The 13,444-nt window shown below is 38.1% G+C and overlaps 1 protein-coding gene across 1 annotated transcript in view; it reads left to right on the top strand.

The window, feature by feature from the left end:
- Window positions 1–13,444, top strand: part of EPB41L4A (erythrocyte membrane protein band 4.1 like 4A) — a gene marked incomplete at both ends in the record, with an annotated part of 257,309 nt that overhangs the window by 230,535 nt on the left and 13,330 nt on the right. Inside the window, one exon of the mRNA XM_082837350.1 lies at window positions 3,363–3,482. Coding sequence (XP_082693476.1) covers window positions 3,363–3,482 — 120 coding nt within the window. The remainder of the gene's footprint in view (window positions 1–3,362; window positions 3,483–13,444) is intronic.

The raw sequence follows: 13,444 nt of genomic DNA, 5'->3' as shown, positions 1-13,444 counted from the left end.
GCTAGGATTTTTCCTTTCCATGTGGCATCTGTATTTTCTGGAGCAGTTCAGTGATGGAAGAAATGACACTTTCATTCTTGTAATGAGGTACCATTAACCAGAGGCCTTTTGTAAGGGTGTAATTTCAAACTTCATTACAGACTAAGGCAGCCACACCACCCGTTACTCAGGAGAATGTGCTTCTGTTGTGACTCTCCAATGAGCCTTACATTTTTAATGTACCTTGTTAGAATATTTATGAAAGAGTATCCCCAGTAGAGGGCAACTGTCTTTGGAACATGTGGGTCCCAAGGATATTAACTGACATGGTTTCACTGCCCTCACTTTCGACTTTTTGATTCGGAAAATAAAAGTTAAAGGTGCATGCCGTCGTCTGAAATTCTTTCTGATTTAGTTCTTGTTACTAGTAAGGTACAAGAAATATGTGTGCTCTTGTCTCAGGAGTTTTAATTTTTGTTATCAGAATAAAGCCTCAGTATGAAAGTAGCCAGCTAAATTCCACAATAGAAGAATGAGCATATACTGCTTGTGCTTCCTTTGAACTGTCTAAGGAATGTTTCTCTAGGAAACGTATGTTTGCCTCAGTCAGGTTTCACCCTTGCTGGCAGGCTTGACCTCTCAAAAATATTTAAGGATGCTGATTTACCGATTTAAAAAAAAAAATTAGTGGAATTTTGTCCTGTCCACGAGCTGTGCAGCGATTTAGCTCAGAACGGAAGCTGTAGTCTAAAAGACTCCAGGCTTAGGAGTTGCCAGGACCTGGTGTTATGTCTACCCCGGGCAATGCAAGGTGTGGGTTCCTGTGGGAGGGAAGACAGCTCCTTGCCAGCCTGACGCCTTCCCACTGTCTCTTCCTAGCTTTTGGATCCCTCAGTCCTGGGAGAGTCCAGGACAGTTCCCCCCCACCCCGTAGGTCTGGTGGGTCACTCCCTGGCTGTCACGTGATACATGGAATGGCTCAGAGGTGTAGGTTCTGGCTATGAAAATACATATACATACACGTGTGTGTGTATGCGCACATGGAATTTTCAAGTGTTTGCTTCAAAGAGTGATTAATTATGACCTCGTCGTATACCTTCTCATACTTTTCTTCAGATGTTTCTAATATTCAGATTCATATGTTCAGTTTTCATTTCCTCTGCACATGTCATTAGAAGAGGGAACTATGTTCTTGAATCTGTGAAAAATACCATGACTGTATCCTGTTAATATTCAAATAATAGCCTATTAGGAATGAAAGCTTTAGTGAGGAAATATATACAGTTCAAAGACTTGAAATGTGTTACAGATAATTTTTTACTTAACACAATTCCTCTTTAATCTAGAGAGATTTAAATAGCTTCTTCCTCATAAGCTACTTTTTTTTTTTTTTTTTTTTTTTTTTTAATGCGGTGCGCGGCCCTCTCACTGTTGTGGCCTCTCCCGTTGCGGAGCGCAGGTTCAACGACCATGGCTCACGGGCCCAGCCCCTCCGCGGCTTGCGGGATCCTCCCGAAACGGGGCACGAACCCGCGTCCCCCGCATCGGCAGGCGGACCCCCAATGACTGTGCCACCAGGGAAGCCCATAAGCTACTTTTTTTTTTTTAACTGGAATTTGCTTTCCATTGTCTCTGTTTAAGTATAAGTGAGATGAATATATGTCACTCTTCTACTGGTTTGCATTATAAGCAGATCAGATATCCACCCCACAGTCTGTACTAAGTGCTGTAACAGGGCAGCGGAATCCACCCCACAGTCTGTACTAAGTGCTGTAACAGGGCAGCGGAAAGACATCTGTTCAGTGAGAGAAATGACTCCAGACTTGTCTATTCTTTTCATTTCTGTTTCGAAGCAGTTATGCTCATGCAGTCACAGTACTGGGATGATTACAGTGCAATTCCATGCTGCTCTCCCACGCCCCGGGAGCAGCAGTGTGAAAGAAACACCCTGGAGCAGCTTCCTCAAGAACGTACCTAAATTCAAAGTCAAAGATTCAAATAACAGGTGTTTGATTTTTGCAAGAAATACTCATGGCTTCACAGCATCACTGCAGTGCATTCCAGACATTATTTACACATTAATTAAGCACTTGCTTTAATTAAGTACTTGGTTCCGTCTCTCCCCTGTAACACCTCACCCTTCTTTTTAGAAAGACTTGATGCATCAAAAGTCCGAAACTTCTGCAGGCTGTGTGGTCCATGGATGGGTTTTGCCAGGTCAATACAGTATTTCGCATTCATAATTGGTTACCATTACTTAAAAAACAGAAGAGTTTGTTTTTAAAAAATCCAGATTTGTGGATTATCTTTTAAAAACTGAGAGGATTAAGTAACATTGTCCCATGCTCTTACATGGCAAGTGCCTGTGCCCCCCAGTACCCCCTCCCCCCAGTTTCCCTTTCCCTCATTTTACATTCCCTGCAGGGCCCCTGGCCACGCTGAGTGCTGAGCTCAGCCCTCATTCCCTCTTAAACATGCGAGCAGCATAACCAGAATGTTCTGTGCCTACTCGGTTGCTGAGGCATTATGCACCACATTTAACTTTTTTTATTTGTAGCTTCTTGTCTTAAAAAAATGGAAATTGTATCTGGCACTTATTGTGCATGAAAACTTGGACAATTTGTGAATTTTTAAGAGCATTTCAAAGGAAAACTATTCATGGTTGTTTTACTTAGTATATTTGTATAAAATGATTCATGATTTAAGATTGTGTAGCAGACATCACTGTTTCTTTAGTCGAAACCTAAATATGTTTGATTTTTAAATTTATTTATTTATTTTTGGCTGCGTTGGGTCTTCATTGCTGCGCGTGGGCTTTCTCTAGTTGTGGCGAGCGGGGGCTACTCTTCATTGCTGTGTGCGGGCTTCTCATTATGATGGCTTCTCTTGTTGCGGAGCACAGGCTCTAGGCGCGCGGGCTTCAGTAGTTGCGGCACGTGCGCTCAGTAGTTGTGGCTCGCGGGCTCTAGAGTGCAGGCTCAGTAGCTGTGGCACACGGGTTTAGTTGCTCCGTGGCATGTGGGATCTTCCCGGACCAGGGCTCGAACCCGTGTCCCCTGCATTGGCAGGCAGATTCTTAACCACTGTGCCACCAGGGGAGCCCCTAAATATGTTTTAAATTAGTTTTGTTTTTGACACATGTCTTTTTACTAGGAAATTTTAAGCCGGGGATGAAGTCTGAAAATAACCAATATATGTTTACGTCTTTATATATAAATATTATATACTTACCTACTTAAGGATATATTGATATGGTTAATACATTCCTAGCTTTGAGTGATTATGGTAATATTGCGAAATAACTTTTAAAAACATGTTTAGGATGAACTGATAAAGCACCACATATGTGGATGTTAATTTTAGATGAATGGTCTTTCTTTCAGAATACGGCAGGAGAATGATATGGTTGATTCGGCGCCTCAGTGGGAAGCTGTACTAAGGAGACAAAAGGAAAAAAACCAGGCGGACCCCAACAACAGACGATCCAGACACAGATCTCGCTCGTATGTGCGCTCTCTTTATGCCTTGATTCAAAAACTCCGAGCTTTTGCTAGCATGCAGAGTCTAGGGCACATTGGGCTGTCTCTCTGAGGTCTTCTGAAGTGATTTAGTTCAACCATGATTATCCCACTGTTTATTTGTCATAGATACCTTCTTACATTTGTTATGCTCATCAACTGTATCTGAAGCAGTAGAAGTTGGAGCACAGCCAAAGCAAAATGTCATAAAAAACAAGGATCTCAAAATCATGTCTTGTTTTGTTTTTAAACAAAGGTATATATTCAACTGAATAAGTAGGAATAGTCTCCTTTGTTCTGGAGCCTGGCAGTTGGTGAAATACCTGCTGCTTATCTCAATTTGAGTCTGCAGAATCCTCTTAAGTCTTGTGCCAGATTAAACCAGATGTGAATAACTTCCCATCAAATCACCACTTGTGAGCAGTAGTCAGTGAGTGATTCATTACACCCGTGTTGAGATTGGCCTGCTCCTTCTGTTGCTAGGCAGTGCCATGTGTGAGCATAATAACCCCATGATGATGAGGTTGCCAGTTCCCCAAATTAATTTTCTTTTGCACTGATTAAGTTTATACTTAAACAAAAATGCTTGCACCATCCAGGTTTAGACTGTCCACACCCACCTCTTGTCCCAAAGCATACCTTTTTTTTTTTTTTTTGATGTGCAAGAAGTAGATTTACTAATACAGTATGCACAAGCGGTCAGGCAAGGGGGCTCTGCCCTGAGAACTAAGTGGGAAAGCAGCTTTGGTTAGGGAGATTCACACTCCATAGTCAGAGTATGGGCCACCTTAGAAGGTGAGAGGCCCTGGGAGATACACCTTCCATAGACAGAATGTGGTCCAACCCAAAAGGCGAGAGCGGCCCCAAAGCATACCTTTTTAAAGTGAGCTGGACCTAACTACCTATTCCTTTATGATCCTGGGTGGTTAGATGTCTGGTGTTGCCTACTTGTGGAAGGAGGGATGGTGTCTCAGCAGGGCGGTGGGAGGATGCCTGGGAGTGGATGGGAGGCAGTCTCTAGAGGTAGGTGGGGAGCTCTGAGGGAGCTGGGCAGAAGGGTGCCAGCTCAGTTTAACAGAGGACAGGAGCAGGCTCCAGAGGGAACACCCCATAACCCTAGGGGACTCTGCTCAGTCTTAGGGACTTGCTTTCGAATGAGAAGTTAACCCATAATGTGTGTGTGTTTTTATCAGTGGTACATCATAACGAATGATGTCTGTTTCTTCTCTAATAGAAAATTTGCAGGTAGTCACTAAGCACTGTACACCCTATAGATTTATTCTTTACTCCATTTGTTTTTGTCTGGACTAACTAAACTGTTCAATTTAAAGCAGAAGTTATTAAATTCCATATATATGTGTTAGCATACGGTATTTGTCTTTCTCTTTCTGACTTACTTCACTCTGTATGACAGACTCTAGGTCTATCCACCTCATTACAAATAGCTCAATTTCGTCTCTTTTTATGGCTGAGTAATATTCCATTGTATATATGTGCCACATCTTCTTTATCCATTCATCCGATGATGGACACTTAGGTTGTTTCCATCTCTGGGCTATTGTAAATAGAGCTGCAATGAACATTTTGGTACATGACTCTTTTTGAATTATGGTTTTCTCAGGGTATATGCCCAGTAGTGGGATTGCTGGGTCATATGGTAGTTCTATTTGTAGCTTTTTAAGGAATCTCCATACTGTTCTCCACAGTGGCTGTATCAATTTACATTCCCACCAACAGTGTAAGAGGGTTCCCTTTTCTCCACACCCTCTCCAGCATTTATTGTTTCTAGATTTTTTGATGATGGCCATTCTGACTGGTGTGAGAAACCTAGGGGTGAAACAGGAATAAAGACACAGACTTACTAGAGAATGGACTTGAGGCTATGGGGAGGGGGAAGGGTAAACGGTGACAAAGCGATAAAGAGGCATGGACATATATACACTACCAAATGTAAGGTAGATAGCTAGTGGGAGGCAGCCGCATAGCACAGGGAGATCAGCTCGGTGCTTTGTGACGGCCTGGAGGGGTGGGATAGGGAGGGTGGGAGGGAGGGAGACGCAAGCGGGAAGAGATATGGGAACATATGTATATATATAACTGATTCATTTTGTTGTGAAGCTGAAACTAGCATACCATTGTAAAGCAATTATACTCCAATAAAGATGTTTAAAAAAAAAATAAAGCAGAAGTTAATAAAAGTTTCCTTTGTCTTGCATACCACCTCTCCCTAATTCCATTAAAAAAAGAGAGGTTTAGAACAGGAAGAATCAAGCCGTAATTGTGGACAGTTTAACCAAAAGGCACAGAACCCCAAGATACGATCCCAGCATGGTCCTGGGCATATCTTTTGCAACTATGCTTTTACCCTTCCATGTGGAATCTTTTTCTATGAGAGACTTATTATACACAAGTTTTGGTAACTTGTTATTAAATCTTAAAAACAGCATTCAGTTTTTCTGATTATTTCTAAAGCACTCTAAATTCAACTAAATGCCAATAATAAATTTCATTTATTAAATAAAGGGAAAAGTAAAATGAAATTAGGGAAAAGTAAAATGAAATTAGGAAAAATCCTATATATAAACTTTGAAGAAGCCAAAATACATTTCTGGGGACAATAGTAAATAGTGAATAATCATTTATAGATAAAATTGATAAAGAGAATAATCCAAAGTGGTTGAGTATTACAGTTACTATAATTCAGTTACATTATGGGGCAAATATTGTAGATGGGACTATTGATTTAATCATTTTTAATTGAGTGATCTGAGATTCATTTAACACCTTAAGGAATAAACTTTTTCACAATTGAAGTAATTTGAGGTGAAATTTACATCTAGTGAAATTGCTCTCACCTTATGGGTAGAAGTCTATAAATTTTGACAAGTATATACATAGTGTATCCATCATGCCAATCAAGACACAGAATTTAAAAAGTTCCCTCCTACTCCTTCTGTTCAGTCCCCATCCCCCATAGGCAGCCACTGTTCTGATTTCTATCACCATAGATTAGATTTTTTCTCTTAGTGAATGTCCCATAAATGTAATTATACAATATATGCTCTCTTAAAATGTGGCTTAGTCCATTGTACGATTATACCACAGTTTGTTTATCCATTCTCCTCTTGATGGATGTTGGGATTGTTTGCAGTTTTTGCTGTTTTGTGAAAAAGCTCAAGATACTCCACACAAGTGTACCTGTGGAGTATGTTATCTTTTGCCTTGGGGTAAATACCTGAGTGGAATTGCTCGGTTAGAGGATATGTCTAACCACATTTAATTTTATAAGAAGCTACTCAAATGATTTCCAGAGAGGCTGTATCATTTTATACTCCCACTAGCAGTGTATGAGATTCAGTTCTGCTCTATGCTTGCCAATATTTGGTTTTGTCTGTCTTGTTAATTTTAGCTCGTCTAGTTGGCTTGAAGTAGTACCCTGCTGATGACTGACAGAGTTAACCACATTTTCCTGTGCTTATTGGTTATCCATATATGTTCATTTGAAAAGTGTTCAAGTTTTGCCCATTTTTAATTGTTGTTTTCTATTATTTATTTGTAGGGCTTTTTATATGTTCTGGATATAAGTTCTTTTTCAGATATGTGTATTGTGAATATACATATCTGAAAAAGAATTCTCGGCTGTGGTTTGCTTTTTCATGTTCTTAACATTGTCTTTTGGTGAGCAGACATTAAATTTTGATGAAGAACAGTCTATCTTTTTTTTTCATTCATAGTTAAGGCTTTTTGGGGAATATTTGCCTACCCCAAAGAATATCACAAAGATATTCTCATATCTTCCTGTAGCAACTATGTAGACTTTGCTTTTATATTTAGATCTGTGATCCATTTAGAGTTAATTGTTCATTGTATGAGGTAGAGGTAGATATTGAGAAGTTTTTTTTTTCCAGGTGTTTTTCCAGTACCATTTGTTGAAAAGACTGTCTTCATTGAAATGCCTTAGAGCCTTTGTTGAAAATCAGTAGACTGCTTAGATATGGGCCAATTTTGTTTCATTGATCTGTTGTCTAGTCTTAAGCCACCATGCTGTCTCAGTTACTGTAGCTTTACAGTAAGATTTGAATCATGCAGTGTAAATTGTCCAACTTTGTCCTTTTTGTCAAGGTTGTTTTAGCTATTTTAGATCCTTTGCAGTTCTATGTAAATATTTGAATCAGCTTGTTAGTTTTTGCACACAAAAAAGAAAAAATCCTGTAGACTTTAGATTAGCATTATGTTGAGTATCTATCGATCAATTTTGAGAAAATTAGTGTCCTACTCATCCATGTATTTAAGTCTTTAACTTCTTTCAGCAATGCTTCTAGGTTTCCAGTATAGTTATTGCATTTCTTTTGTTAAATTTAATCCTAAATATTTAATATTTTCAATGGTATTGAACTACATTTTGTAAAATATTATTTTCAAATTGTTTGTTAGTATATAGAAACAAATTATTTTTTTAATATTGATATTTTATCTTGCCATCCTGTAACCTTGTTAAATTGACTTTTTAGCTTTGGAAGCCTTTAAAAAATTTTTTTCTTAGGATTTTCTACCTTTGCAATCATTTTGTCTGTGAACGGAGACAGCTTTCCTTTATTACTAATCTTTTGCCTTTTACTTCTATTTCTTTCCTAAATGTACCAGCTAGATTTTCCAGAATAGTGTTGAATTACAATGTTGAGTCGAAGTGTTAAGAAAGCGGACATCCTTGGCTTGTTCTCTTTCTTGGGGAGAAAGCATTCAATATGTCACATTAAATATGATGCTAGCTATAAGACTGAAGAAGACCCCTTCTATTCCTAGTTTAAGAGTTTTTTTTAAATCATGAATGAGTTTTGAATTTTGTTATTAGCTTTTTCTGCATCTGAGATGATTGTATATGGGTTTTCTTTATTCTGTCAGTGGAGGAATTACATTGATTCAGTTTTGAATGATACATCCTTGCATTCCTGGGATAAGACCTTAGTGATTCTGATCTATTATCCTTTCCGTATATTGCTGGATTCTTGATATTATTTTGTTAATATTTTCTTTTCCTATGTTCATGAGAAATTCTGGTTTATAATTTTCTTGTAGTATCTTTGTCAGGTTTTTTTTTTAAAACATGGTTATGCCGGTCATGTAAAATAGTTTAGGAAGTTTTCCTTTTTTTCTCTATTTTCTGAGAGTTAATGTAAAATTAGCAGTACTCCTTCCATAAATATTTGATATAATTTTCCTGGGAAACCAACCCTGCCACAGATTTGCTTTGTGAAAAGTTTTAAATACAAACTGAGGAATTCCCTGGTGGTCCAGTGGTTAGGACTCTGGGCTTCCACTGCAGGAGGCACGGGTTCAATCCCTGGTTGGGGAACTGAGATCCCGAATGCCACTGTGTGTGGTGTGGCCAAAAAAAAAATAAAATAAAAAATAAACTAGTATCTCTTAAAAATAAATGCATAAATAAATTACAAACTGAAATTCTTTAGCAGATACTGGGCTGTTCAGATTGTGTCTACTTGTTATGTGTAGGTTTAGGTAGTAGGTGTTTTTAAAAGAATTTGTTCATTTTATCTAAGCTGTCAAATCTTTTAATAAAAAATTTGTAATAATTCTTTAGTATCCTTTGAACATCTGTTGTGATATTACCTTCTTCATTCCTGATGTTGATAAGTTGTGTCTTGTATTTTTCTCCTTAATTGTGTTTTCTAGTTTTTCAGAGAACTAACTTTGGGTTTAGTTGATTTTCTTTATCTGTTATCTATTTCATTGATTTCTACTCTTTATTACTTCCTTCTATTTATTTTGTCTTTTATTTGCTCTGTTTTTTCGTCTTCTTAAGGTGACACTGATGTTAAACCTTTCTTCTTTTTTAATATAAGTATAAAGTTCTAAATTTCCCCTAAGTCTTGCTTTAACTATATTTCATATATTTTGATGTGTTGTTGTTTTCATTATCATGCAGTTCAAAATTTTAAATTTCACCCGTGATTTCTTTGACCTTGTTTTTTTTTAATAGTGTGTTATTTAATTTCCAAATATTTGGAGATTTTTCCACATATCTCATTACTATTGATTTCTAATTTACTTATGTTTTGGTTAAAAACTAAGATTTCAGTCATTTCAAATTTGTTGAGATCTGTCTTAAGAGCTAGCATATAGTCTTTAACGATGAATGAGCTGGTGGACTTGAAAAGAATCATTCTCAGCTGTTGGGTGTAGTTTACAAATGTCAAGTAGATCTAGTTTGCTGATAGTGTTGTTCAGATGGTCTGTATCTTAACTGACTTCTTTGTTTACCTTTCAATCTGTCATTGAGAGAGAGATGTTAAAATTTCCAATAATGATTATGGATTTGTCTGTTTTACCCTTTAGTTCTGTCAATTTTTGCTTCAAGTTATTTTGAAGCTCTGGTATTAGGCACACACATATTTGTGAATTTTTTGGGGGGGGGGTCTTCCTGATAAATTGACCTTTTTATCATTATGGAATGTCCTCTTTATAATAATACTCTTTTCTCTATGTCCATTATACCCACATACTCGTGTGTGTGTGTGTGTATGTATTTATATAACAGTTACACCTTTTTCATGCTCACTTTTTGCATGGTATATATGTTTTAATACTTTACTTTAAGCTCATCTCTTGATCTCTTGTAGACAGCAGTTATTTGATCTTTTTTTTTTTTTTTTAACGGTATGCGGGCCTCTCACTGTTGTGGCCTCTCCCGTTGTGGAGCACAGGCTCCGGACACGCAGGCTCAGCGGTCATGGCTTACGGGCCCAGCTGCTCCGCGGCATATGGGATCTTCCCGGACTGGGGCACGAACCCGTGTGCCCTGAATCGGCAGGTGGACTCTCAACTACTGCGCCACCAGGGAAGCCCTGATCTTTTTTTTTTTTTTTAATCTAGTCTGACCATCTCTAACTTTTAAATTGAATGTTTAGGATACTTATGGGTCATGTAATTATTAATATTTTGGGGTTTAAGTCTGCCATCTTACTCTTTCTTCCTGTTTACTGAATCTATTTTTTGTTAGTTTGTTCCTCCTTTTCTATTGTATTTTGTGTTAACTGAATATTTTTTGGTATTCTATTTTACTTTTTATATTGATATCTTACCTATACTACTTTTTATTATTATTTTATTTAGTGGTTTCTTTATGACTTACAGTATGGTTCCTAATTTAATCACAGTCTGTTTAGGATTAATATAAAATTTTATTAAAACTTAGAAATCTTAGAAAAATATAGTTCCAATCATCCCCTCTTTGTTCTTGTGCTATTGTCCTATATTTGATTTTTGCATGTTAGTAGCCCCACATTTCAATGTTACCATCTTTGCTTCAATAGTACATTGTTTTTAAAAGAAATCAGGAAAAGAGGAACAAAATTTTATAGTTAATGTGGTAGGCAGAAAATGTCCCCTAGATATGTCGATGTCTTGATCTCCATAACTTGTGAATATTTTATGTTAGATGGCGAAGGGGAATTAAGGTTGCAGATGGAATTAAGTTTGTTAATCAGTTGACCTTCTGCCAAGGAGATTATCCTGAATTATCCAAGTGGACCCAAGTAACAACAAGGGTTCTTAAAAGTGGAAAAAGGGACAGAAGAGGAAGTCAGAGTAATTCAATTTGAGAACAGCTTAACCTGCTGTTGCTGGATTTGAAGATGGAGGAAGGAAGGGGTCATCAACCAAGAATGTGGGCAGCCTCTGAAAGCTGGAAGAGGCAAGGAAATGGATGTTCTCCTAAAGCCCCCTGGAAGGAGTGCAGCCCTGTCAACATCTTGATTTTAGTCCAGGGAGACCAGTGTCAGATCTGACCTACAGAATTGTAAGATAATACATTTGTATTGTTTTAAGCCACTAAATTTATGGCAGTTTGTTACAGTGGCAATAGAAAATGAATAGTTACCCAGTTTACTGTTACCTGTCTGTTCTGTTCCTTTCTCTAGATCCAACGTTCCATTTTCCTTCCTTTAGCATTTTTTGTAATACAGGTCTGTAGTTGATAAATTGTCTGTTTTATTTTATATGAAAATGTTTTTATTCTACTCTTATTTGTGACAGATACTTTCACTATCTATCAAATTTGGGGTTGATGGTTTTTCCTTTCACACCTTAAAGAGATTGTCTGTTGTCTTCTGATCTCTGTCATTTGTGGTAAGTTAGCCTTCATTCTGTAAACACTGTATGGAATTTTTCTTTTTTTCACTAGCTACTTTTATGACCTTTTTTCTTTATCTTTAGCTTTGTAGCTCTTTGATTATGGTGTGGCTAAGTGTGGTTTTCTTTATACAGTTGAACCTTGAACAACACAGGGGTTAGGGGCACCAGCCCTCCCATGCCCTCGAAAATTCATGTATAACTTATAGTCGGCCCTTGGTATACGTAGTTCCCCTTTATCCACAATTCCACATCCATGGATTCAACCACCTTTGGACTGTATAGGTACTGTAGTATTTACTATTGAAAAAAATCCGTGTATAAGTGGAGCCGAGCAGTTCGAACCCGTGTTATTCAAGGGTCAACTGTATCTATCATCTTCTTCTGTAATTTGGTATTTTTCACCAAATTGGGGGAATTTTTGGCCATTATTTTTCAAATTCTTTTTTCTGACTCATTCTCTTTTTCCTTTTGGGTATCCAGTTGTATGTATGTTAGACCATTTGATATTGTCCCATAAGCAACTGAGGTTCTGTTCATGTTTCAAATTTTTCTCCCTTTTTTCAATCATGGTAATTTCTATTAAACTGTTTTCAACTTCATCAACCCTTCCTCCTACCCTCATAGTCCAGTCTGCTATTAAACTCATTCAGTGAACTTTGTACTTCCCTGTTTTAGAATTTCAGTTTTGTTATTTTTATACTTTCCATTTCTCTGCTGAGATTTCCCATCTATTCATTGATTATGTTCCTATTTTCCTTTAAGTTGTTGTATATATTTATACAAGATGTTTTAGGGGGGATTCCCTGGCAGTCCAGTGGTTAGGACTCTGAGCTCTCACCGCCGAGGGCCTGGGTTTGATCCCTGGTCAGGGAACTAAAATCCCGCAAGCCTCACAGTGCCCCCACTCCCCCACCCCAAAAAAAGATGTTTTAAAGCCCTTGGTAAATTCCCATATCTGGGTCTTTCAAAATCTATTTCTATTGACTACTTACATTTTTTTTTCTTTCCTAGATTATGACTATATTTTTCTGCCTCTCTGCATGTATAATAATTTTTTATTGCATGCTGGAAATTTTAGAGGATATGTTGTAGGAGGTCTGGATTATGTTGTCTTCCTTTAAAGAGTATCAAATTTTGTTCTGGAAGGCAACTGAATTACTGTTGGATCCTCTTGATCTTATTTTTCATGCTTTGATAGGATGGGACTTTCTAGATTTTGTCCTTAGCCTAGGGTATGTTCTTTACTTGAGTCTTGGTCCTTATTCTTAAGGCCTGGCCTTTCTAGAGTCTTAGTTGAATGCACAGAGTGTTCAGCATGTGGCTTCTCCACTGTGACTGCAACAGAGCCTTGTCTGCTACCACTTCACACAGCTCTCAGCCTTGCAGTGGCTGTTTTTTGTTAGGCCTCAGAGTGCCACCCAGCTTATGTATAGATTAAATGTAGTTAATGTTCTCAGCCAACCTCTTAAGGAAAACCCCATGCAGACTTCTCGAGTCCCACTTTTTTCTTTTATCCTGCACTGTAAATTTTAGCCTCAAATTTTGATTTCTACCTCCTCAGCCCTGTGAATCTGTTGCTTCTTGAGTTTCACCTCCTTGTACCACATTGGGAAAGTGCCTCCAGGCAGAAAACTTGAGCAAGTTGGTGGCGGGGGTGGGGGGAGTGGGGGGGGTGGGGCGGTGGGGTGGGTGGGGGGTGGGGGGGTGGGGGGTGGTTAACCTTGTGTTTCCCTTCTCTCAAAGATCACAGGCTTATGGTATCTGTTGCCCAATGTCTGACAAACAGCTGCTTTGTA

Source organism: Leucopleurus acutus (assembly GCF_964270905.1).
Source record: "Leucopleurus acutus genome assembly, chromosome: 3".
NCBI lineage: Eukaryota > Metazoa > Chordata > Mammalia > Artiodactyla > Delphinidae > Leucopleurus > Leucopleurus acutus.
The sequence above is the reverse complement of the archived record's forward strand: the minus strand, read 5'-3'. Positions and strand labels throughout refer to the sequence as shown.